The sequence below is a fragment of the Spermophilus citellus genome (assembly GCF_964194105.1).
Source record: "Spermophilus citellus genome assembly, chromosome: 15".
NCBI lineage: Eukaryota > Metazoa > Chordata > Mammalia > Rodentia > Sciuridae > Spermophilus > Spermophilus citellus.
In genome coordinates, this window is record NC_138195.1 from 63,169,244 (window position 1) to 63,195,326 (window position 26,083).

Genomic DNA, 26,083 nt, shown 5'->3' on the forward strand with positions numbered 1-26,083 from the left:
TTAAGTACAGTGTTTAGGACAATTGGCATTTTGCTATGGGTGATAATTTGTCAGTGTAGTTTAACAACATTGATTTATCTTCTGGTACAAGTTCCTTATCTCTTTGTAGATCATTACAGTTTTTGGATTGGCACTTTCAGAACAACTAAATCTAGAGTATTTGACATGGTTCTAACGACCTTTGCAGGAAATCAAAGAAAATTGGAAAATTGTTGCATTGTAAAAGCAGCAGTGATGGTTATGTAAACCCTTGCCAAGAATACCCTTCTAATTTTACTACTTTAAAATAAGATTAAGGAGGACACCAGTCCTTTTCACTTATTCAGAAATGCTGCAGTTTTCATTTTGCTGAAAATTGACAGACTTATTATTTGGAGGATTTTTATCTGGCTTTTAAATTTAAACCTATTGAACAATGGACCTGTCTTTTTCATTAAAACCAGTTAAGGAATGTCATATAATTTTTTTCTGGTACTAGGGATTCAGTCTAGGGGTGCTTTACCATGAGCTGCATCCCCACTCTTTCTAATGTTTTTTATCTTGAGACAAAGTCTCATAAAATTGCTGAAGCTTATCTGGAACTTGTAATCCTTCTGTCTCAGCTGCCCAAGTAGCAGGGATTACAAGCATGTGCCACTGCACCCAACTAATTTTTAGTTTTTTAAATTGGCCATCTTAAGGAAATTTTGCTTTTTAAAGTACCAGTGTTTTATCATTTAAAACAAGGTGACTAAACAATAAAGTAAAAAGTAACACCAGCACATTCCTAGTTCTGCTTACTGACTGTTAGGCAAATTGAAAGTAAACATAGATTAATTTATTCATTAACACTTTTTAAGCATCCTTTTAGCAGTTATTTGATATATAAAATGGTGGAGCCATAGAAATTAGTAAGAAAGTATGGACATAAAAATCCTTGGTTTTAATAAATTCAATTTACTTGTAAACAAATAATGAATTTAATAAACAATATAATAAAACAATATGTTAAAGAGTACTAGCTCACAGAAGATAGAATGACTAATTTTGATTCCAGGAGTTGGGGAAGGCTATATACAGAGAGTTGAAATTTGAGCTAGATTTTGAAGGATGAGTTCAGCAAGCTGATAGGAAGGAAAGGACATTAAGAGAAAAGCATGTGCAAACTTTAGATCTAGTTTGGGATGGTGAATTCGAGACTGATTTAGCAGCTTGATTATGTTAGAAACTAGTATGTGGGTATGAGCAAGGAAGTACAAATAGTGGTGATGAAATTGATGAAGTAGTTTAAATTAGATTGTGGCAGGTCTTGTGGGAGGGAGTTTAGTAAATCTTTTTTACTTTTTAGGGGGAATGGTATGATTGGTTTTGCATTTTTGAATGGTTGGTAATTTTGAGGGTTGAGAATCTATTCAGTTGAAATAGGTGGGTGTGATTTTAGTTTAGGAAACTCTTACAATGGCCTATGCAAGAGATATGAAGGACCTGAAATAATTCAGTTATACTGGGAATATTTCTAGAAGAACGATTTGAAGGAGATTTGTGAAGGATGAAAAATGAAAAGTTTTTGGTGACTGATTAAATATATATAAGGGAGTTTAGGTGATATTGAAATTTTTCTCTTGAAAAACTGTATTGATGATAGAATTATTACCATAGATAGAAAGTAAAAAGACACATGGTTTAGTTAGAAAGGGAGAAAATAAGTTAATTTTAATGTGATTGTTGGCTACCTGAGTGGATTTTCTAACAAGATGTTGTAATTTATTGGAATTAATTGTCTGGAATTTAGAGAGGTCTAGCTAGACATATGGATTCAGAATAATCAGAAAAATAGTCATTAAAGTCATTAGAGTTAATATTGCTCTAGAGAATTAAAAGAAAAGGTAGAAAGACAGTGATAGAAATTAAACAAGGAACTGGAAGGATTGTTTATAGATGTAAAGAACAAGGAGAGTAAGGTGGTGTTACAGAATTCAAAGCAGAGGAGTTTCAAGGAAGAGGTCTCCCTTGAGATCATGGAATTTTATATTTAGGAGATAATCTTTCACATTGTTGAGCAGTTTAAATAAAGGAGTAGGAATGGGAATTAGATTGCATTAGGGGTGGCCATAAAAGAAGCGAAAGGGAAACACCTAGGAACCACAAAAATTTCAGAGAGGACTTTTTTGGTCTCTTTGTTGTTGTTAGTTTAAAGATAGGAGACAGTTTAGCATGTTTATTTAGCTAAGGGAAAGGAGCTAGGGAAAACTGAAGACATAATAGAATAAGTAGATAATCCATGGAATAGTTCTTACAGAAAGAGAACAGAGATGAAGGAAAAACCTTGGAGAGGAAAAGGGACAACTCTGCAAAGTAAGAAAAGATGTCTGGCCCCAGAATGGGTAGGATTTCAGTGAGCTCGGAGTATAAAGGACTAAAGTTTAGGGAGTACATATGTAATTAATGGAAAGATACAAATTTTCCTTATAAGCAAAAAAGTAAATCTGAAATTGAAGGTACAAAAGGAAGTCACCATTTTCTAGACAAATTTGTTCCTTTTCCTCTTGTTTACTCTTTAGGTACACAGCTATGTAGAACATTAATCTTGAACTCTTTCCCATCTTGACTCTTTAATACTTTTTGAGGTTAACACTGAAGTCCTGACTGAAAAGAGAGAAGTGGGAAAAAATTTCCAGTCCTTTAAAACTCTTTCTGGACCTCTATCTTAATGCAATTCAGTAGAAAGTTTAAAAATCATTGTATGCTTTCAGAGTGACGTACAACGTGCTTTAGTGAACTCTTCCAAATGATTCTTTAGTGTTCCCACCATTTTTTATAAATATTTTTATACATTTGTTTATCTGCTTTTTTGTTTCTTTTTTGGTATTTTAGGGTTATGGTTTTCCAGTGAACCGACTTTTTGACCTTTTATTTGAAATAAGAGATCAATACAATGAAACACTGCTTAAGAAATGGGCTGGAGTTTTCAGGTTAGTCTAAGCCATGTGCCTTAATGTAATGAATAAGTTTGTCAAATGCTCAATCAATTGATTTTGCATATAGCCCCCCAAAATGCTTATAATCAATTTCTAATATGGTAAAGTACACATAAAATTGACCATTTTAATCATTTTAAAATGTACAGGTCAGTGTTGTTAAGTACATTTACCTTGTTGCAACCATTGCCACCATCTATCTCTAGAAACTTTTTATTTTCTCAAACAGTAATTCTGTACCCACTAGACAGTAACTCCCATTCTTCTTTTCTCAGTACCTGGCAGTACCACCGTCCTCTAAAATTTCATTTATCTCTAAAATTTAACTGTTTTAGGTAACTCCTGTAAGTGGAAACATACAATATTTGTCCTTTAGTGTCTGGATCATTTTACTTATCATAATATCATGAAGGTTCATTCACAGTGAATATATTAATTAGAATTTCATTCCTTTTTAAGGCTGAATAATGTTCCATTGTTTCTTTTTACCACATGTTGTTTTTCCATTCACTTGTTGATGGACATTTAGGTTGTTTCTATTTTTTAGCTATTGTCAGTAATGCTATTGTGAACATGCCTATACATATATCTGTTTGAGTTCCTACTTTTAATCTTTTTGAGTTTATACCCAGGATATGGTAAATATATCATTTTTTGAGAAACTGCCATACTGTCTTCTATAGTGACTATACCATTTAGAATCAATTTTTAATTGTACTTACTTTTAGTTAATATCGGTAATTTTCAGCAAATAATTAGATACCTAAAAGTCTATGAATATTCAAAGGAATTTCATATACAAAACTGAAATTTATAGCCATTAAATTTGGTTTGGAGAAAATGTTTTTTTTTTTTAACAAATAACCTAAGTAGATTAAGAATTGTGGAGACTCTAAATAGGAAAATTGCCTTTACTATAACCACTTACCTGAAGACATGGATTAAAGTATTTTAATATCTGTGAGACTTTGCATTGCCATGAAAAGAGAAATCTGCCCTTGCTTTTAATTACTGAAAGCTTTCCTCCCTCCCTCTTCCTACCTTCCTGTCTTCTCTCTTCCTTTTTTACTTTGTTCCTCCTTTTCTCACTCTTTCCCTCCCTCTCTTTCTCTTTCAGAAAAAAAGTCAATCTTGAGATCTTCTAGGTTGTCCAAAATATGATAAAAGTAATATGTCAGTAATGTCTGATGATTTTAAATTAAAAATACCAGCTTAACACTTACCCCAACAGTTTGTAGGGAAATTAACCTTCCGAATTCTATAATAGAAATCTTATTAATTGGTGGTACACATATTAAAATTATATTTACATTGTGTCATATTTATAAGATGGTACATTTATATTAAAATTAAAATAAACTAAATAGATTCTTATTTGAGCTTATTGTGTTAACATTTTTTAGGAGTAATACTGTCAAGATGATGTCTTGGTTGAAATAATTGACAATACTGATAAGTCCATATTATTATCATCAATTTTTTATATTATTTAAGAGATGACAATAGTGCTTATTAATAGAGGCAGTTATCTATAACATATACTATGATATGATGTGATATAATATCTTTTTAAAATAACTTTATTTCATTTATTTATTTTTTGGTGCTAAAGATCGAACCCAGGGCCCTGCAAGTGCTAGGCGAGTGCTCTACCACTGAGCCACAACTCTAGCCCCATGATATAATATCTTTATACTTGTAAAATCTTAGAGTTGTTATTTATTTGGCCTCTTCAGAAGAAAGTTTGAGATTTTATAATTGTTGCTGGATTATATTGAGCCAGCCATTCTCTTTTATCTATCTTAAGACTTCTAGCAGTGACATTACTCCCCCAAATTAAGGAAATCAGGAAGTACCTTTTCTTTGGAAAGCTAAGGAGTTCATTCAAATAGAGTTAAGATGAACTTTATTCTTCAAAGTAATAGTGGAGGAGAACAAATGATAGTTTACAGATTGTAATACATAATTCTCAACATCATTGTAGGTCACATTTTTTGCCTACATTTTTTGGAAATAGTAAAGTTTTAGCTTGGCTTGACTTACCCTGATTTATATCTTCAAATATTTTACAAGTAGTGAATTAACAATCTAACAGTAAAATGGGGGAAAAAGTAAAAATTTTCATCAGTACTGAATAATTAAAACTCGACCGTATCCATGGCAGAATTTATAATTTCACTACTAGTATACTTTATCTATATGTAGTTCTCTCTGACCACATTATGAGTACCAATGTTTTATTAATTTTTTATACATTTTATATACCCATGCTTTTTAATTATTTATTATTATTATTATTACCAGTGATTGTATTGAGGGGCACTTAAACATTGAGCCCCTTCCCCAGCCCATTTTAATTTTTTTATTTTGAAACAGAATCTTATTAAGTTGCTGAGGCTGACCTTGAACTTGCAATCTTCCTGCCTTAGCCTCTGAAGCTGCTGGAATTGCAGGTGTGTTCCACCACACCTGGCTATTTATTTATCATTCTTAGTTGACAAATAATAATTGTTTATATTTATGGAACATAATGTGATATTTTAATAATATATTATTGATGATTAAATCAAACTAACATACCCATTGTGTGTGTGTGTGTGTGTGTGTGTGTGTGTGTGTGTGTGTATTTTTGGTACCAGGAATTGAATCCAGGGGTGCTTAATCACTGAGCACATACCCAGCCCTTTGTTTTATTTTTTCTTTTGAGATAGGGTCTTGCTTGCTAAGTTGCTTAGGGCCTTGATATGTTGCTGAGGCTGACTTTGCTCCTCCTGCCTCAGCCTCCTAAGCCACCATGCCCAGCTATACTCATCATCTTATATGCATACTTTTTTGTAGTGCAGGTATTTAAAATCTACTCTCTTAGCTGTTTGGAAATACACGCCACATAATTAATTATAGTCACCTTGCTGTGCAACAGATCTCAAAAATTTATTCTTCCTTTCTAACTGCAACTTCATACCCTTTGACCAACATCTCATCTCACCCCTTGTCTCTAGTAAGAGGGGTAACCACCCTCCAGTAACTACTATTCTACTCTCTACTTTTTATGAGTTTGGCTTTTTTAAGATTCTACAAGCAAGTGAGATCCTTAGTACTTGTCTTCCTTTGCCTGGTTTATCTCACTTATATCCTAAAAGTTTGTTCATTTTATTGCAATTGAAAGAATTTCCTTTATTTTTAAGGTCAAATGGTTCCATTGTATATATGTACCACATTTTCTTCTTGCTGTTGAGTTCCTTTTATTTTTTTATATTAATCTCTTACCAGATTTATCAGATATATATATTAGCAACTATTTTCTCCTAATCTAAGTTGTTCCTTCACTCTTGTTTCCTGTGCTGTGCAGAAGCTTTTTAGTTTGATGTAGTCCCATTTGTCTACTTATGCTTTTGTTGTTTGTGCTTTTAAGATTATATCCAAAATATCATTGCCCAGACCAATGTTGTGGAGCTATTTATATATTCTTGATTACTTAGCCCTAATGCACTGTTTTGCACAGAATAGGCCCTCATTGTATGTTTGTAGAATTTGGTACTATAACTCCAATCCTATAACTTGCTTTTTAATCTTTTTACTTTATTTTTAAACAATATTTAGAATGGAATAGAATAAATAGAAGCTTATCACTATGTTTTAAGTGAGCTATGCCTTACTTTGTGTGCCATCATGATTTACAAACCTGTGTCTATATTTCTATCCTGTTATTAAGACCTAAGAATAATTTTTATCAACTAGACATCATTCGCTACCCAAACCACACATTTCTCTATGTGCCTTACCTCAACAAAATGTCTCTGATGAGTTATATATAATTTATTCATTTGCCCTCTCTAGAAACCAGATTTGTCATAAATATATTCTCTTCCACAATCCTATTTAATTTTAGGTCCTGTACATTCTACTTTTTTTAAAGGCACTTATTTATGCTACCTTTTTTTCTGCCTTCTCTACTATAGTTTTAAGTCAAACCCTCCTTGCCTTTTATTTAGGTTATTCCTCAGTCTTTCTAACTGGTCTTTTTGTACTCATTATTGGCCTTTTTCCAATTTGTTCTCCCATATAGTACCAATCTTCCTATGACATTCTACTTCCTAAAACCTTTATTACCTCAAGGATAAAGTCTGTGTACCTGAGTTTGTCAAGCTGCTCAACCTCGTCTTTCAACATATGCCTAATAACCTTTAGACTCTGGCAATATCTCAATATTGTTTGACACCACCTGATATTTATACTTTTTCACTCTTTATGCCTTTGAACATATGTTCCTTCTGTCCCAATTGTTTTTCTCCCATGATCTCATCAGTAATGTTTCTTTTCATCTACAGAGTCCATAGCTCTTCTGTAGAATTTTCCATGAGATATTCCTCCACCTGCTCTCATAGTTACTTCTTCCCTCATCCTGTTTTTGATTCTTGTAACTCTCTATTATATGTAAAACATCTCATTATAAACATAATTTGTATATCTGTCTCTTGTATTTGATTCAAGGACAGGGATCTGGCTTTTTGTGGGGGAGTGGTGCTGGGGATTGAACTCAGGGGCACTCAACCACTGAGCCACATCCTCAGCCGTATTTTGTATTTTATTTAGAGACAGAGTCTCACTGAGTTGCTTAATGCCTCGCTTTTGCTGAGGCTGGCTTTGAACTTGCTATCCTCCTGCCTCAGCTTCCCGAGCCATGGGGATTACAGGTGTGCACCACCATGCCTGGCCAGGATCTTGCTTTTATCTTTATGAAGTAAGGAATTTTCATCACAGCTCAAAGCCTAGAATATACTAGGTATAGTAAATATTTAACCAAATTGTTGAATAAAAATAAGTTACTTGGGATGGGACGGTAGTTCAGTGGTAGAGTGCCTGCCTCGCACATGTGAGGCACTGGGTTCAGTCTTCAGCACCACATAAAAATAAATAAATAAAGATATTGTGTCCATCTCTCTCTCTCTCTCTCTCTCTCTCTCTCTCTATATATATATATATATATATATATATATATATATATATATATATATATATATATAACTAATTGAACAGCAGCAGCTACCTTAGGATAGGCTGTATTATGCTGCAGCTACAGAAAAACAACAAAACTCCCCAAATCTCTACACAGACAATTTCTTATTTATACTGAAGTCTACCGTGGGTTTAGTAATCAGAGATCCAAGCTATTTATATTTGTGATTCTGTCTCCTCAACATATTGCTTCCTTTGTCACTATGGGGAGGAGGGTTACACAGTTGGCTCATAAATACTTTAGACTCAAAGTATCCCTTCCGTTCATAGCCAGTGACAACAACTAGTTATGTGATCCTTCCTAACTGTAGGGGGGCTGTGTAGGGGAGCACATGAATAGGTGATCAGTAGTACATGTCTCTGTCTCACTAACTATAAAAGGTCCTTTATAATCACAACATTGTGAGAAACTAAATAAATATAATATTTGGTTCATCAAGTGCTTGTGGTCTAGTTGGGAAGAGAGAAGGCACAAGACAATTTGAAAACTCTCTGTATCAAAAAAATCTGATTGGTCTTGGGGTTCTAGCTAGTGGTAGAGCGCTTGTCTCACACATGTGAGGCACTGGTTTCAATTCTCACCACCACATAAAAATTAATTAATTAATTAATTAAAGGTATTATGTTCATCTACAACTGAAAATATTTTTTAAAATCTGATTTGAATATGCTTCATCTCGTGGATATGTTTTTAATGCCAATGATGAACTTCTTGTTCAGACTATATCTTAAGAATTGTTCTAGACTAGAAAACTGAAAGTACTGGCAGGGTATAACACATGAATTTTGAGAGACAAGATTTATACTGTATTTTAGAATTGTAGATGATTAGACAGTATTTTCCTATTTGGACTTATAACTGACAAATAAAAATGCTTTTGTTGTAGTTGGGCTCTTAAGATACTGTCTTATAATGCTTTAATGATATATTTTCTAATAATTTTTTAATTCTCCTTTCTTAACAGGGATATTTTTGAAGAAGATAATTATAGCCCCATCCCTATTGTCAGTGAAGAAGAATATAAAATAGTCACCAGCAAGTTTCCCTTTCAAGATCCAGACCTTGAGAAGGTATGAATTAGTTTTTAATTTAAGAATTTAAAAAAAATAAATTCATGATCTGTATTATGACATAAAATTAACCTGATATTGTAAGTAAGAATGGCTTTTGGGGACAATTTTTTGGTTGTATTATTTGAGAAATTTATTTATATTTTGTTAACTTTTAAAGATTATGCTATTATTCTACTATTTTGATGAAAAGAAGAAGGGCTTTCCTGGGGATGCTAAAAGGAAATGTTATCCCAAATGTTAGGTGGATTCTTATGGCAAGTACTTAACCATTGAGTGAATTCCAAGTTATATGTACTAAATGTTGAATGAATTATTTTAATAAGAATATATCGAGGGAAAGAGAAGAGAATTTCTTTGAAATATTCAGCACTGTGGGAGATCTTATTGTGGCTTTTTAAAGGAAGTATAGTTCTATAAAAATTTTATCTTGGTTAAGTAAAAGATATATGAAGGCAATAGCTCCTTGCATATTTCCTCTGGAAGAAGGGATATATTTTTAGAGTCAAGATACCTAAATAAAAGACAGGGTAGAGAAAGGAAGTAGATCAATATGAGGGATATTCTGGGATACACATGAGTGCATACACACACACACACACACACACACACATGCACACACAATTACAATTATCCAGTGTTGCTGGAGAGACTCAAATCTTATGAGATTTGAGTATGAATATGAATAGCATATTTCCTGCAGCTGTCACCTATTTTATTTTCTTTATTTTTGTTTTTGCTTCTTTTTTTTTTCAGTTCTTTATAAATTCAGTGCTTTCCTACTTTTCTTGTGTATGGTACCAGGGTTTGAACCCAGGTGCACTTAACCACTGAGCCATATCCCCAGCCCTTTTTTTTTATATTTTATTTTATTTTATTTATTTTTTTATTGGTTGTTCACAACATTACAAAGCTCTTGACATATCATATTTCATACATTAGATTGAAGTGGGTTATGAACTCCCAATTTTTACCCCAAATGCAGATTGCAGAACCACGTCGGTTACACATCCACAATTTTACATAATGCCCTATTAGTAACTGTTGTATTCTGCTACCTTTCCTATCCCCTACTATCCCCCCTCCCCTCCCTTCCCATCTTCTCTCTCTACCCCATCTACTGTAATTCATTTCTCTCCTTGTTTATTTTCCCATTCCTCTCACAACCTCTTATATGTAATTTTGTATAGCAATGAGGGTCGAGACAGGGCCTTGCTAAGTTGCTAATAATGGCTTTGAGCTTGTGATCTTCTTGACTCCTTCAGCCTCCTTATCTGCTGGGATTACAGGCATGCACCTGCTTATTTTCTATATCTTTATTGTCAGAATAAGCAAGACTGAAATCAGAGTGAATTGTCACTGTAAATTTTTGTCATATTTTTATGTACAACTTAGTCATAAATGTGTAATAATCACTAAATATAGAAAAAAACAATTAAATGCATAGCTTTTAGATTATAGCTAACATTGCTAAAAGATCAGAATAATTCTTCTAATTCTATATTTTTTAAAGTCCCAGAGTTGTCCCTGTGTCAAGAAACATTACTAGAATATTCTCCCTCTCATGGCTTGGTTTTGTTTTCTTTTGTTTGTAGTTACTGGTAAGGAGTTCATTCAGACTATAGCATCTGTGTCAAGAGCACTGAACCAGCCAGGTGTGGTGCTGCACACCTATAATCCAGTGACTCGAGAGGCTGAGACAGGAGGATAACAAGTTTGAGGCCAGTCTTAGCAACTTAGTGATGCCCTGTCTCAAAATAAAAAATAAGCACAAGGGATATAACTTAGTGGTAAAGTACCCCTGGGTTAAATCCTCAATACCTACCCCCACCTGCCACTGAAATAAAGCACTGAACCAAGCTGGATTCGCACATTAGCTCTGCTTGTAGCTTACTATGGCCAAGTGACTTACCTTATTTGGGTATTAGGGCCTAATCTAATCTGTCAAATGAGGTAGAACTGAGTGATGTTTACTGTCCTTTCCAATTATGCTAAATAATTCTAAGTAGGTTTATAATTTAAAATAAAATTTTCTTGTGAGGATCTTCCAATATATTCATTTATTCCTTAGATTAAGCTCCTAATTTAGAAAAATCATTTCTGCATGTAGAAAGGCTGTAATTCTGTAGTGTAAAGTACAGTTGATGAAGTTTAGTAGATGAAGATCCAGAAATGTAATTGGAAGATGCCTGTAATCCTCGTGACTCAGGAAGATTGCAAGTTCGAGGCTAGCCTCAACAACTTAGTGAGACCCTGTCTCAAAATAAAACATAAAAAATGGCTGGGAATGTAGCTCAGTGGTAAAGTGGCCCTGGGTTAGATCCTCTGTAGCCCCCCAAAAAAGAAAGAAAGAAATGTAATTGGAGAAATAGAAAGGGTCAGACCATAATAGCTCTTGTCAATAATGTTGGAGAGTTTAGCCTCAGAGGCAAGTCACTGAAAAGTTTTAAGCAGTAACAACATAATTAGATTTGTGCTTTAGGAATATCATTCTGGCTAACCTGTGATGATTGGAAAGAGTAAGACTGGTAGCAGGGAGTCCAGCTAAGACATTTTTACAGTTATCCAATTGAGAGGGGTTGGTGACCTGAATAGGGGCTGTAGTTGTGGAACCTGACTTAGGAGGTAATTAGGAAGTTGAACAACAGAAGCTGATGGTTATTTGCTTATGAGGGATAAGGAAAATAAAAGAAGTCAAGTATAATAACTAAATTTCTATCTTGAATAGTGGTGGCATTCACTATGATGGGAAACACAAAAGGAACAGGTTTTGAAAAAAAAAGAGATGATCATTTCACTTTTGGATCTATTGTGTCTGAAATAGTATAGCAAAAGGGAGTGTCCAGTAGGTAGTTAGATATACGGATTTGGACATTAAGAGAAAGATTCAATCTGGAATTGTAGATTTGGGAAATACTGACATTTGCATGGTCATTGAAATCATAGGAGTATGATATCATACAAAGTATACAAGTATTATGGATACAAAGTAGTAAGCTATTAGATTTTTTTCTGTACAATGCTCATCATCAGAACACAAAGAGGTATTGATATGTGCTGTCTCTGCTTGTTGGAAGTATACCAAAATGATTTTAAGTATAAGATTAAATTGCTGCAGTTTTTTCAGAATTATTTTGGATTTCTTTAAAATATAAAAAATAAAGTAGAAAAGCAGCAATAGAATTTATGTAATTATTTACTATTAATTCAAATATGAGGTCAATTTAATTTTTATATTTTGTAATGATTAGAGTGACTTTTTCAGAATTTTCAAAAACAATATTTACTTTCTCTTTCTACAGCAATCTTTCCCCAAAAAATTCCCCATGTCTCAGTCAGTGCCTCATATATACATTCAAGTTAAAGAATTTATTTATGCCAGCCTTAAATTTTCAGAGTCGCTGCACCGGAGGTAAGCTTACTAATAAGAAATGTGTCTTTATCATACTGTTTTTATGAATCATTAACATTTAGTTTTCATACCATGACTCTTTAATGAATTACTCTCTCATCAAAAAAGTTTACATATTTTATTTAGTTATATTTAGGGTTTAGTTGCTATAAATCTAATATTGTATTTTTAACTTTTAATTATGTAAATCTTCAAGTACATAAAAGTAAAAATAATTTATAGGAAACTTCTATGTTATCAGCATCTAAATTTAACAGTAATAAAAATTTTGTCATATATTCTTTTTTTTGCAGTGATGGGGATTGAACCTAGGGCCTTGCTCATGCTGGATCAATACTCTGCCCCTAAGCAACATCCCCAGCCTTTGCCATATCTTCTTCTTCTTTTTTTTTTTTTTTTTTTTGCTGATATATTTGCAAGCAAATTCCTAATATAATGATCTTTTATCCCTGAATACTTCAATATGTTTTTCTATAAACAATGAGGACATTTCATTAGTTAACAAAATGTAACAAAATTAACATGATTCTATAGTATCAGTTTCCTAGTATATGTCAATGTTGTCTTGATTGTCTTGATTATCTTCATTGTCTTTTTCAATGAGGTCCAAACAAGGTTCACACCTTGCATTCATGATTCAATTTGTTTCATGATGTCCCCTTTTTATCTGTGACATTGACTGCCTTGTTGAAGATCTGATATCGTTAAGCTTGTTTTGTTTTTTTTTTCTCAGAAAGATTTAAAGTGAGGATTCAGACAAAATCAATAGAATAAGTAAAGAATGTTGTAGCAAGTTGATACACTCAATAATGGAGAGCAGCACAACTATTGGTAGCAATAGCAAATTTATTTTTATAGGCAAGAAATGTCATTTATCTGATATGATGAAAATAATATCCTATGTTTATGGAAATGGGAAATGTGATATTATTCCTTTTTGCTGATAAGGAAACTGAGGCTCAGAAAGGCTAAATCAATAATTCAGAATGATCATGCTCATTAGGTTGAGAGCTGGGATGAAGAGCAGGTCTTCTGATTCACGTCTGTAAAAATGTCTGACACAATAAAAAAGGTTCAGTTAATGGAAGCAAAGCATTAATCTTTATGCTACATCCAGTTATCTAGAAAGATCCTGCATTATAGTCAGGTGATACATTTCTGATTGTGAACACTCTGGAACACATGAAGTGGTAATTCTTGCTTTCATGTTTACTCTGAAATTCATTCTTCTGAATTTATATATGGAATAGCAGGAGATATTCTTTTTCAGGGAAACTCAAAATTTTAAATCACAAAAAGGCTGTTCATATGTTATAATTGTTTTTCAAGCAGAAATTTTATTGTATCTGTTTCTTATCATAAAGTACTATTTTGGATTTAAACAAGATAAAAATAAATGGAAAAAGAAATTAGTTCTGCCAGTGTGAATGGTATCTGATTTAAAGTCTTACATTGTTCTTTCTTTGTGAGTAGTGATTCTTTGAAAGATTTTGTAATTCCTGTTCATGAGTAATAAGAATAGGAGAAGAAAGGAAGACAGATGTCTAACAAATAGCATTTGTTGTGTTATGTGATTCCCATAAGCCAGCAGTTGTCAAAGTAGTTGCCAGACCAGTAACATTAGTATCACAGAGGAAATAATTAGAAATACTACCTCAGACCTCCTAAATTAGAAACTGAGGGTGAGTTCCAAGGTTTTACCAACTTCTCTGAGTGATTCTGTTGTATAGCAAAATTTTTTAAAAAATCACTGCTTAAGCTTCATCATACTTTACCAACCACTTACACCAAAATTTCTAAAGACACTAACTTTAGCTTTAGATACTAGAGGTTATGTAGCATAACATATCACACACACCATCATGTAGCCTTTGAAAAAGGTAGTGAATATAAGTTGAGTATTACCTGAAAAGGAATAACATAAGAGTAAGTCTGATTACAATGGTAAGTTTTTCTAGTGGATATATCAGAGCCATCAACAATTTATTCCTATCCTGTTTTTCATTTAACATTCTGTTCTAAACAGAAGCTATGCAGTGCTTAATAACATAAGCTTTAGTTTGAGTCTTGATGCTAACAAGTCAATTCATCTCCTTAAACTGCAGTTTCCTCATCTGTCAAATGAGGAAAATAATTTGTAGTAAGAATGAAAACAGTTAGTGCATGTGCAATAAAGCACCGAGTACAGTACCTGGCACATGGTAGCCTCACAGAGCTTAGGAGAGGATGGGATGCTAGATGTGAGACTGGAGCTTGGAGTGTTTATATTTTATTTTAAAAGTATTGGGGAACTATTGAAGAATGTTTAAGGTGTGACATGATTAGAATTATTTTTTCAAAAGTTTACCTCTGGCTCAACATGGATGGTAGATTGGAGAAGGATAACAAAAAGTATCATGTTAAGGAAGTGAAGTCAGTGGCTCAAGAAAAAGATGAAAAATGACTGAAATAGGATCAATGGTTACAAAGAGAAAGGAACATATACAAGAAGTGTTAGGAGCCTGAAATAGGAGTACTTGTGAATAAAGGGATGGAGGAAAGTTTGACTTATATTTCAGTGGATTTGAATTTGTTTATATACTCTCTAATAACTAACTATAACTGAAATCTCTATTATCTTTAAGTTTTTAAAGATGGGGATATATTCATCTTTTTTTTTTAGGTGAACAAATGCTAGTGAAAGGGAAAAACAAAAAGTATCTCTTTAGCACTCATCTTATAACTTGACTCAAATAGAGTAAAATTGAGAATTATTCTTGAAGTGGGGAGATCCTGGGATTGAACCTAGGACATTGTGCATGCTAAAGGATGTGCTGGCTCATCCCTGGTCTTGAGAGTTATTCTTGAAACTGCAATCCTAATCTATAGCATTAGTTCCCTTTATCTTTTCCTTTAAATATAATTACTTGTTGTGTGGACAATTTGAATGTTCTAACATGTACTTGTTATTACCTACTCTAATGTGGATTCTTGAAACACAATACTCATACCTGATTAAGATATTATTAAATTTGTAGAGCTAAGCGTGGTGGCTCATGCCTGTAATCCCAGCAGCTTGGGAGGCTTGAGACAGGAGGACAGTGAGCTCAAAGCTAGTCTCAGCAATTTATCAAGGCTCTAAACAATTAGTGAGACTTTGGCACTAAATAAAATATAAAAAGGACTGGGATGTAGCTCAGTGGCTAAGCGCCCCTGGTTTAATCGCCAGTACCAAAACCAAACCAAAACAAAACAAACAAAAAACCACTTGTAGAAAGCATGGAAATATAGCATTTTGGAATTATTATTTTTTATTTACAGAGGAGATATAGTGACTTTCTAATAATTATGATTTGATTTTTAAATTGAATTTATAATACCAAAGATAAAAGTCATTAATCATATTATTATGTATAATTTTCCCTAAAACCTAATGTCCGAATATAAAACTAGAACATCAGTTCCAACTCCTTTTATATATGAAGTTTAAAAGGCAAATATTGTGTGCTAATGCTACAACTGAAAAGGCTACAATATTCTCCTTTTCTCTTTGACAAAAATATCTAATTTTGTTAGATTGATTCTGATCATTTTTTGGGCGGTGGGAATACCAGGTATTGAACTCAGGAGCATTTGGCCACTGAGCCACATCCCCAGCCCTATTTTGTATTTTATTTAGAGATAGGGCCTCATTGAGTTGCTTAGTGCCTCACTTTTGCTGAGGCTGGCTTTGAACTTGCAATCTTCCTGCCTCAGCCTCCTGAGCCACTGGAATTACAGGTGTGTGCCACTGTGCCTGGCGTTCTGCTCATTTTAATAAGCTGTGATCATTATCTATTCAAGAAAGTATTTATGCTGACATTTAAAAAATTATGCTTTGCCAAATACACTCACTATTCTAATTTTGTTACTAAGAGGAAAAAGAAATTCAGAATATGGGGCTGAGGTGTAGCTTAGTGGTAGAGTATTTGCCTAGCATGTGAAGACTCTGGGTTCAATCCCCACTACTACAAAAAAGAAAAAAAATTTGGGATATGAAGAAACAGACAACGATTAATTAAAAGATATGTAAATCTAAATTTACTCTAGATTATCGGTTCTTTGACATTTTTATTTTTAAACTCTACATACATAACCTAAAATTGAGCTTTAAGAGTTGTTATGTTTTTTATCATTAAAGAGTTATGGAAGCCAGGCACAGTGGTGTATACCTCTAATCCCAGTGATTTGGGAGGCTGAGGCAGGAAAATTGCATGTTTTGAGGCTAGCCTGGTCAATCTTATTGAGATCTTGTTTCAGAACAAGAAAATAAAATGGACCGGAAATGTAGCTCAGTGGTAAAGCATCCCTAGGTTCAATCCCCAATACAAAAAAAAAAAAAAAAAAGTTATGGATAAAAAAGAATCATGTCTGTGTTTAAAGCTCATATTTTATTTTTGTTTAAACATATTTTGGAGTTAAGATTTTTTAAATAAGAAGTATTTTATAGCTTTTATAGTATGAATGTTTTTTATTTGTGAATAAAAGTAGTGCCAGAGAATTAAATGACTTCATAAAAGACTCCAAAGTTTCATGATTATTTGGTTGTAAAGGAATAATATAAGATTTGAATGTTGTCTTTAAGCATTTTTTAGTCCTCATAAGAGATTAAGCTGTAAGATATTTAGGAGAGTTATTGCATATTAAATTTAATTATTGTGAAGTGTTCTTTAAAATTTAGGAAGAGTATAAGTTATAGGTTCAAAGGGCAAGGACTTAAGGAAAAAATTGCTCAGTTGATATTAAAAACTACATGGGGGGAATACTGGTCATAAGGTAAATCTTGCTGGCCCAAATAGGACACAGGTGCTGATAGGTTTTCTTTCTTTGGTTTATGAAGAAACCAGACTCAGCATTCAAGGATGTATAGGGAAATTAAACAAAAGATATTATCTGTAAATGATAACTTTCACATGAAAAAGATGCTATGCAGTGTGTCTTTAAGCACAATTTCAGTGTATCTGAAAAACCAGAGGAGTTGTCAACCACCTTTCTTTTATTAGGGTGAATAATTGGCTTGTTCAAGGGATACTATTGATCAATTAAAACATTTTCTGTCTTGAATGTTTGATACTAAGTAACCCTGAAGCCCTGCTCATTTCTGGAGAAGTCTTGATTCTATATTTTAAAACAAATCAGAGAGAAATAGCCTCCTTGGGCCTACTAGAATTAGGGTTAGCAGAAATAGTACAGTCCCTGCACTGGAGCTGGGGTGGAAGCAGTGTTAGAGCAGGAGCTTAGCAAGCACAAAGCTCTTGGTTGGACCCCAACACCAAAAACTAAATAAAGTAAACAGAAAAGGACCTGCATTAAAATGTAGAACATTAGAACGGTAGCAAGAAGTGTTCATGTTTGGTCAAATCTTGCTTTATTTGCATCTTTAAAAATAAATGTAGGGGCTGGGGGTTATAGCTCAGTGGTATAGCCCTGGGTTCAATCCTCAGCACCGCATAAAAATAAATAAATAAAGTAAAGATATTGTGTCCATCTTTTAAAAAATCTTTAAAAATGTAATAAATATTTGTGCTTTATATAGTTTTAGGAATGTTATTTTAATACAGTAAAAAATAAAAGGAGATGACTTGGGAGGTTAAGACAGAAGGATCACAAATTCAAGGCCAACCTCAGCAACTTACCGAAGCCATAAGCAACTTAGTGAGACCCTGTCTCAAAAAATAAAAAGGACTAGGGAGTAGGTCAGTGGTAAGGTGCCTCTGGGCAATACCAAAATTATTTTTTAAAAAGTAAAAGGTGTAAGGCAGTTGTTCTAAACGGAGAATAATTTTGGCCTCCTCCCTGCTGCCACCCACCTCTCTTCCTTTGGCAATGTCTAGAAATATTTTTGGTTGTTACAATTTGGGGGAGGGGTGCTACTTGGAACTAGTAGATGGAGACCAGAAATACTGCTAAACATCTTACAGTGCACAGAATGGGCCCCCCAGCACAGTATTATTCAGTCTAAAATATTAATGGTGCGGAGATTGAGAATCCCAAGAAATTATTATTCGGTTGAAGGCCTAGTGGTGAGGAGGAAAGCATAAGAATAGTGCCAGCTTAACAATCTTTAGGATGTTCAGAAGCATCATAGGTTTTTTTGCACTAAATTGAAATTAGTTTAAAATATAAGTGTCTTCAAAAATCTCAATGGAAATGGATAGCTTAATTATTTTAAAATTTAAATCTGAAAATTTATATCTAAGAAAAGTTCACATTAATGTGTGTTTAAAAAGTAATTTTTAGCTATAGTTATATATGAAGTGTCTTGCAAAGTGACTGTAGAATGTAGTTGTAATTTAAGAATAGTTTTATTTCCTTGTACTAAGTACCTCATGATTTTTCTGTAGTGGTTGATTTGATGAATTTAAATTATTGCCATAAAAGAATATTCTGCTTTGTGAATTTATGAAATTGAATTGAAGTTTGTGATTTAGTAAGTATGAGTTATTATAATTCATTTAAAGATAAGAAAGAATGGATTATAACAAATTATTTTAACAAATAATATTAAATTACTTAGAATGTTAACTAACTATACCCTTGGAAAGTTTAATAACATCAACCTTTCTTTTTTTAGTTCAACAGAAATAGATGATATGCTTAGAAAATCAACAAATCTGCTGCTGACCAGAACTTTGAATAGCTGTTTATTGAACCTTATTAGAAAGCCCCATATAGGTTTGACAGAGGTAGGTTAAGAAGACACATACAATCAAATAGTTTTTTATATGAAAAAATTTATAGATTATTGCTGAACATCATAATATAAAACTGGCTTGGTATTTTATTTATTTGTTCTTTCTTAGATATACGTGACTGTAGAGAGCATTTTGACATATTATACATACATGGAAAATAATTTATTTTAATTAGGATCTCATTATTGTGGTTGTACTTGATAATGGAGTTTCACTGGTAGTGTATGTATATATGAACATAGGAAAGTTATGTCAGATTCATTCTACTGTCTTTTCTAATCCCATCCTCCCTCCCTTTCCTTCATTCCCTTTTATCTAATCCAATGTGCATCTTCTCATGTTTTCATTTATTTACACCAGAAATAAAGGAAATGTGAGAAAATGCATTTAAATATCTCATTGCCAGTCTTTACATGGAGGATCAAAATCCTCAATCCTCATTTTTTTTTTTTTACTTATTTAATGTATGAGATTGGAAAAGTACTATGGAAAGCTATTTTAAAATTATTGGCAGTTGGATTCTTGGTGTATCCATATATATTTTTAATGATGTTAGCAGTATTTGCATCAGGCTTTTAACATCAGATAATCAGTTGTTTCCTGTGTTGCTATAATTATGCAGAAATGGTACAGTGTCTGGAAGTAATAATGCTGTTTTTAAAAATCAGATAGTTTTGCATATGTGTAAATTGCATTTTACTGTATATATTTTGTGTTTTCTAGCTAGTGCAAATCATCATAAACACAACACACCTGGAACAAGCTTGTAAATACCTTGAGGACTTTATAACTAACATTACAAATATTTCTCAAGAAACTGTTCATACCACAAGACTTTATGGACTTTCTACTTTTAAGGTATATAAAATCTGACCAAAGTTTTCTGTTCAATTACTGTAGCAAAATTAGGTAATTAAAGACAAATTTTTTGGTGTGATTTCATTGTATTTCTAAATATTGAGAATTAGAGCTAATTATTGTCAACAGCAGATAAATGTCAGTTCCTTTTTGATATTTTAAATATTAATAAAACATTTTAAACTTCAATAAAAGTGGAGAGAAACATTGATTTTCTACAATGAATTACATTTTACTTATGGTTTGAAAACAAATGGTAAGGTTGAATTAGGCTAGCTGAATTTTAGAGTTCAGTAATTAATTTTACATGTGTGTGTGTTTGGAAATGAAAAATATGAGATAAATAAGTGTGAGATTTGCTTTTCATCCCTCATTGACTCTATACTGAAGAAAAAAATATGTCACAGAAGTTCTTTTTTCTGGATGAAAAGATTTATATTTGTATAGTAGCAGGGGATATACTGAAAGATGAATTGATGGTTGTTTTCAACAGAGTGCAAGATTCAATAATTTTATGTTTGTGTTATTGATTTGGAAACATAAATGATACATTGGAATAGGCTAGCATTGTAAATTTCCTTGTAAGGAATATTTTATTAAATTAATTATAAACCACTTACTGATCCCTTCTAACTTTAAAAATTCAAAAGAATTTTTATCTTCCTACTTTTTCTATATTATAAATTATTCAATTTATCTCCTAAAATTATATTGTAATAATTTATTTTTAAAATTAAGTGCACTTGTATTTAGATATAATTAACTTAATGTTAATATTTACTCTGAATGTGCAAAGCCCAGAAACAACTGTGGGTTCCCAAAATTATCTATTTGGTCCCTAAATCTTATGCTTCCCCGATGACTCTTAAGCTCATGTTGTTAGCCTGATACAGAAGACAAATTCAGAATGGCATCTGTGTCAGTGGACTTATAAAATTAGAATTGAGACAGAACGATGTGAAAAAGCAGGCATTTATTTATTCAATAATATAATGTAGTGATTAAGAGTATATACTCTGGAGTAGACTGCTATGTGACCTGTGCAAGTTTTTTTAACATTAATGATTATAAACTTCTTCATCTGTAAAATCAGAGTAACAATATACTATCTACCTCATATGAGGTTATAAAGATTAAAGGAGATAGCACAGAGCAATTCATTGTTTATCAGTTATGCTCTGAGCTCTCTATTAGGCCCCAAGTATACAAATATCTGTCACTTCCCTGAAGAAGCTCACAGGAAGAAAAAACTGTAAAAGATACTTAACAGTATCACTTAAGTATTATAAGGGAAGAGTACAATTTTGGACCTTTATTTTATCCAAAGATGCATTGATCTTCAGCTTTTTTCTTTCTTTTTTCCTTCTTTATGGTACTGGGGATTCAACCCAAGGGTGCTCTACCACTGAGCTATATTCCCAGTTCTTTCTTTCTTTCTTTTTTTTTTTTTTTAATTTTGAGACAGTGTCTCATTAAATTGCCCAGACTGGCCTTGAACTTGTGATCCTCTTGCCTCAGCTTCACCAGTGTCTATGATTCCAGATGTGTGCCACTGCCTTCAGAAATCCTTAGCTTTTATATTAGATTTTTTTAATAATCTCTCTCTTAATTGTTCTTTCTGTCCTTATATTCATGTATGCTTCAGACCCTGACAAGAGGGGATTTATTTAGGCTTACAGTTGTAAGCCTAATTAACTGCTCACATTAAATTTGATCTGCTTACTCAGTACTCTGAATAAAATATGAAATACCTTGGTGTTTCTAAGGATTTTCAAGCAATTGTTTATTATCAGTTAGAATCAAAGATGCTGGAACATGGTGCTCTTATATTGGGGGATCTTGAAACTGTTTCTCAAAATCTGTCTGTTGGGAGAGAATTTTAGAAATATTAGCTCTGGTTCACCACTCCATAGTTGTAGATATTTAGTTGAAACACCAACTACCATCATGTACCCTTAGGTGGGTTTCCTTGGAAATCAGAAATCAAGTTCTGCCACTACAAATAGCATGGCTTCCTCATTTTTTGTTATTCTTTGTTTTGTTTTCACTTAGAGCTTAGTAAATATTTCTTTGTTTCATCCTATGTTTCATAATATAACAAGAGCTGTTTTGTGCTCATTATTGGAAAATCAAGTATTTGGTTCTACCTTTTGATCTATTTCAAGAGGAATTTGTCTTGAATTGTGATATGAGGAAGTGGTTCAGCAGGGAGAATTGTTAACTCAGTGTTAGAGTGAATTACTCAGGGACATTGGGGAATTTCCATTCATATTGAATAGTCAATGTGTTGCCTATTCCACAGAGATGATTGAGGTACAGTCTTAGTTATGGATATTAGATTGAATTGCTTAGTTAACCTCTTAGCCTAATTCTTTTCAATCCAATAACCCTACAAAACATTCTTGTTTGGTTTCTTAAGGGTCATGGAAACAAGCACTTTCATGATTCCTTTATCATACCTCTATTTGTTTTTCTTCCAAAATGCACATGTGCATACATATGATATATGTGCTCATGTATGTCATCTGTTTATTTTATAAATTATTATAGATTTTCTTATTAGCTTACCTTTCACTTTGCTGAATCTGTGAGTGGTATTAGAGGTACAACAGTAGTTACTACCCTAAAACAGTACTTCAACTTATTGAAATTAACTTGGACCCACACAGAGCCACTTAAAAATAATGTAAGAGTTATGCTCACTGAAAAAAATTGCATCAGAATAGAGGGATGAAATGGGAATATCATTTCCTTTTTGGTTTATGTTGTAGAGGAATGATCCCAGTTCTCTCTCTTTGGCACCAGGGATCTTTTAACTTGGTTCCATGGAACTTTTCCAGTCTGTCACCCTGAAGAGTTTCTTTCTGAGTCCTGGTAGTGATTGCAACTGTAAGTCAATCACAATAATATGGCATAATGAAAAAATGTGTTGAAAAGTAGCCAAGTGAATTAGTGCTCCTTTACTAATTTAATTAGAAGCATAAAGAGGCAAATCTTTCTTTCATTTTAAAGTTGATGTTAGGTACCAAATATAAGAATAAAGTAACTTTTCTTGATTGTCAAACTGGTATCTAAAGCATCTAATGAAATTAGCTATTTGTTTTTTAAAACTATGATTCCTTAAATTGGCTTATCCTCCTGTCCATCTTACTCACTATTATACTCCTTCCCCCATCATGACTAAATATTAGGTTTGTTGTATTGTCTTATCTGTTTTTCCCCTGTTTTGTCAATACTGACATTAAGATAATGATTTGGATGCTGTGTGTGGTATAATTAACATTTAGAAATTTCTGGATCAAAATTATGGCTTACTGTAACATTGTTTTTTGAAGAAAAGCAGGAAAAAATTAACTAGGGAAAATAGTCTTGTGACAGTTCCAGTGCCATCTGCTACTTAGATTTTTAAGGCCCCAAAAAGGTTATTGAACTGTTTGCCTTATTCTAAATGAGTAAAATTAAATATAACCTTTTTTTCCCCTTAGATACTCAATAAAATGTTCAAATAGGATACTTGTAATAGAGCTACTAAGAAAAAATTTGATAGAAACTAACAGAAAAATCATCTCAAACTTTCTTAAACAATAATGGGGCCTGGTGGAGTCACATGCTCCTAAAGCCACTGAGCAACATATTGGCACTCTATCTTGAAACAGAAACAAAAACAACCAACTAAACAAAAAACTGCAATAATTTTTTGTCAGAGTAACTGAAAAGTCCGAATACAGGGCAGATTTCAGGTGAGTCTGAAGCCTGCTGCTCAGGATATATCACCAAGGACCCAGAGTCTCTCCTTTATTTAGCTCTACTTTATGCAATTTTGACCTCATTTTCAGACACCATGTGATGACCCAGTACCTGTAGGTGCTCTCCTGGTAGCAGAATGGTTGCCTGGTCCCAGTTCCAAACCTCACATTTTCATGCCTTATCGTCTGAAGAGAGAGAAAATATTTCTTTCACTAGCTGCTGTGGAGTTCCCTGTGTAAGAGGATGGAAACTGCTAATTTTCTTATACTCATCAAGATTCATCCTTGGAGCCAGATATAGGTTCAGTCCTGCCTGAACCATATATCTGTGAATGTTTTCCAAAACATGTTTGAAGACTGCTCCAAAAGGGAGAATAAATGACAAACAGAAAATTATAGATGTGTATTTCTACTTAGCTTTCATTCAAAACACATGCTTATGGATTAGGAGGTACAGATGGAGTTTATACATGTTTTAAAAATCCCTCTGGGGTAGTTCTGCTGTGCACCAATGGTTGAAAACCACTGATAGTATGACCTCATTTAATTTTTATACATTGCAATAAAAAATAGTTCTCAAATTCTGCTCAATACATTTCTGCCTCCAGAGGGCACTGTTTCTTTAACAAGCAAAGGAAGAATGAAAGAATTTGTTTATAAGCTGAATGTTTTTATTAAATTTTATGTAAGATTTAAATAAAAGATTTAAACTGACCTTCATAAGATCACTTCATGCAGTATCAAGGTCATATATGTTTCCTAATGATTGTATTTAGATTACAAAATAAGTAAAACTTTTAGTCATTAAAAAAGTTCGTTCAAATGTTGTCTTAAAATGTGTTCCTGCTCAGAACTTCTGTCTGAATTTTTCTTTCACATAGCATAGCCACTAACTTCCTGATTTAGATTTCTTGGCTTTCTTTTATAGTTTATGGACTATAATAAACTTCTTAAAATATTAAATACTTCTCCTTCCAATTTAAAAAAAATCTTGAAAAAAGTTGGTTTGAACCTAAATAGTTTATAGGGAAAGTAGAACCTGCCCTTGGTGTTACCTCAGAAAAGTAAACTAAACACCAAAGTTCTTGACAGTAACAACAATGAAAATAATAAATTTTTATATTTCCACTTTATTGTTGCTAACTAAAACTTTTCTTTTTTCTTTTTCCTTTTTTTTAAAAAATTTATTTATTTATTTATTTTTATTGGATGTTCACAACATTACAAAGCTCTTGACAAATCATATTTCATACATTAGAATCAAGTGGGTTATGAACTCCCATTTTTACCCCAAATACAGATTGCAGAATCACATCGGTTACACATCACATTTTTACATACTGCCATATTAGTGACTGTTGTATTCTGCTACCTTTCCTATCCTCTACTATCCCCCCTCCCCTCCCCTCCCATCTTCTCTCTCTACCCCATCTACTGTAATTCATTTCCCTCCATGTTTGTTATCCCATTCCCCTCATAACCTCTTATATGTAATTTTGTATAACAATGAGGGTCTCCCTCCATTTCCATGTGATTTCCCTTTTTTTCTCCCTTTTCCTCCCGCCTCATGTCTCTGTTTAATGTTAATCTTTTCTTCCTGCTCTTCCTCCCTGTTCTGTTCTTAGTTGCTCTCATTATATCAAAGAAGACATTTGGTATTTGTTTTTTAGGGATTGGCTAGCTTCACTAAGCATAATCTGCTCTAGTGCCATCCATTTCCCTGCAAATTCCGTGATTTTGTCATTTTTTAGTGCTGCGTAATACTCCATGGTGTATAAATGCCACATTTTTTTTATCCATTCATCTATTGAAGGGCATCTGGGTTGGTTCCACAGTCTAGCAATTGTGAATTGTGCTGCTATGAACATCGATGTGGCAGTATCCCTGTAGTGTGCTCTTTTAAGGTCTTCAGGAAATAGTCCGAGAAGGGCAATAGCTGGGTCAAATGGTGGTTCCATTCCCAGCTTTCCCAGGAATCTCCATACTGCTTTCCAAATTGGCCGCACCCGTTTGTAGTCCCACCAAGAGTGTACAAGAGTACCCTTTTCCCCACATCCTCGCCAGCACTCATTGTTGTTTGACTTCATCATGGCTGCCAATCTTACTGGGGTGAGGTGGTATCTTAGGGTGGTTTTGATTTGCATTTCCTTGACTGCTAGAGATGGTGAGCATTTTTTCATGTACTTGTTGATTGATTGTATGTCCTCCTCTGTGAAGTGTTTGTTCATGTCCTTGGCCCATTTGTTGATTGGGTTGTTTGTTTTCTTATTGTCTAATTTTTTGAGTTCTTTGTATACTCTGGATATTAGG

The 26,083-nt window shown here is 33.1% G+C and overlaps 1 protein-coding gene across 11 annotated transcripts in view; it reads left to right on the forward strand.

Moving 5' to 3' along the window:
- Positions 1 to 26,083, forward strand: part of EXOC6 (exocyst complex component 6) — a 223,468-nt gene that overhangs the window by 115,556 nt on the left and 81,829 nt on the right. For 8 of the 11 annotated variants that reach the window (XM_081268555.1, XM_081268556.1, XM_081268552.1 and 5 more), the window contains 5 exons: positions 2,854 to 2,951; positions 8,939 to 9,044; positions 12,347 to 12,456; positions 19,049 to 19,160; positions 19,893 to 20,027. In XM_081268555.1, coding sequence (XP_081124681.1) covers positions 2,854 to 2,951; positions 8,939 to 9,044; positions 12,347 to 12,456; positions 19,049 to 19,160; positions 19,893 to 20,027 — 561 coding nt within the window. The remainder of the gene's footprint in view (positions 1 to 2,853; positions 2,952 to 8,938; positions 9,045 to 12,346; positions 12,457 to 19,048; positions 19,161 to 19,892; positions 20,028 to 26,083) is intronic. The other 3 variants (XM_081268559.1, XM_081268560.1, XM_081268554.1) reach the window with 1 other exon arrangement.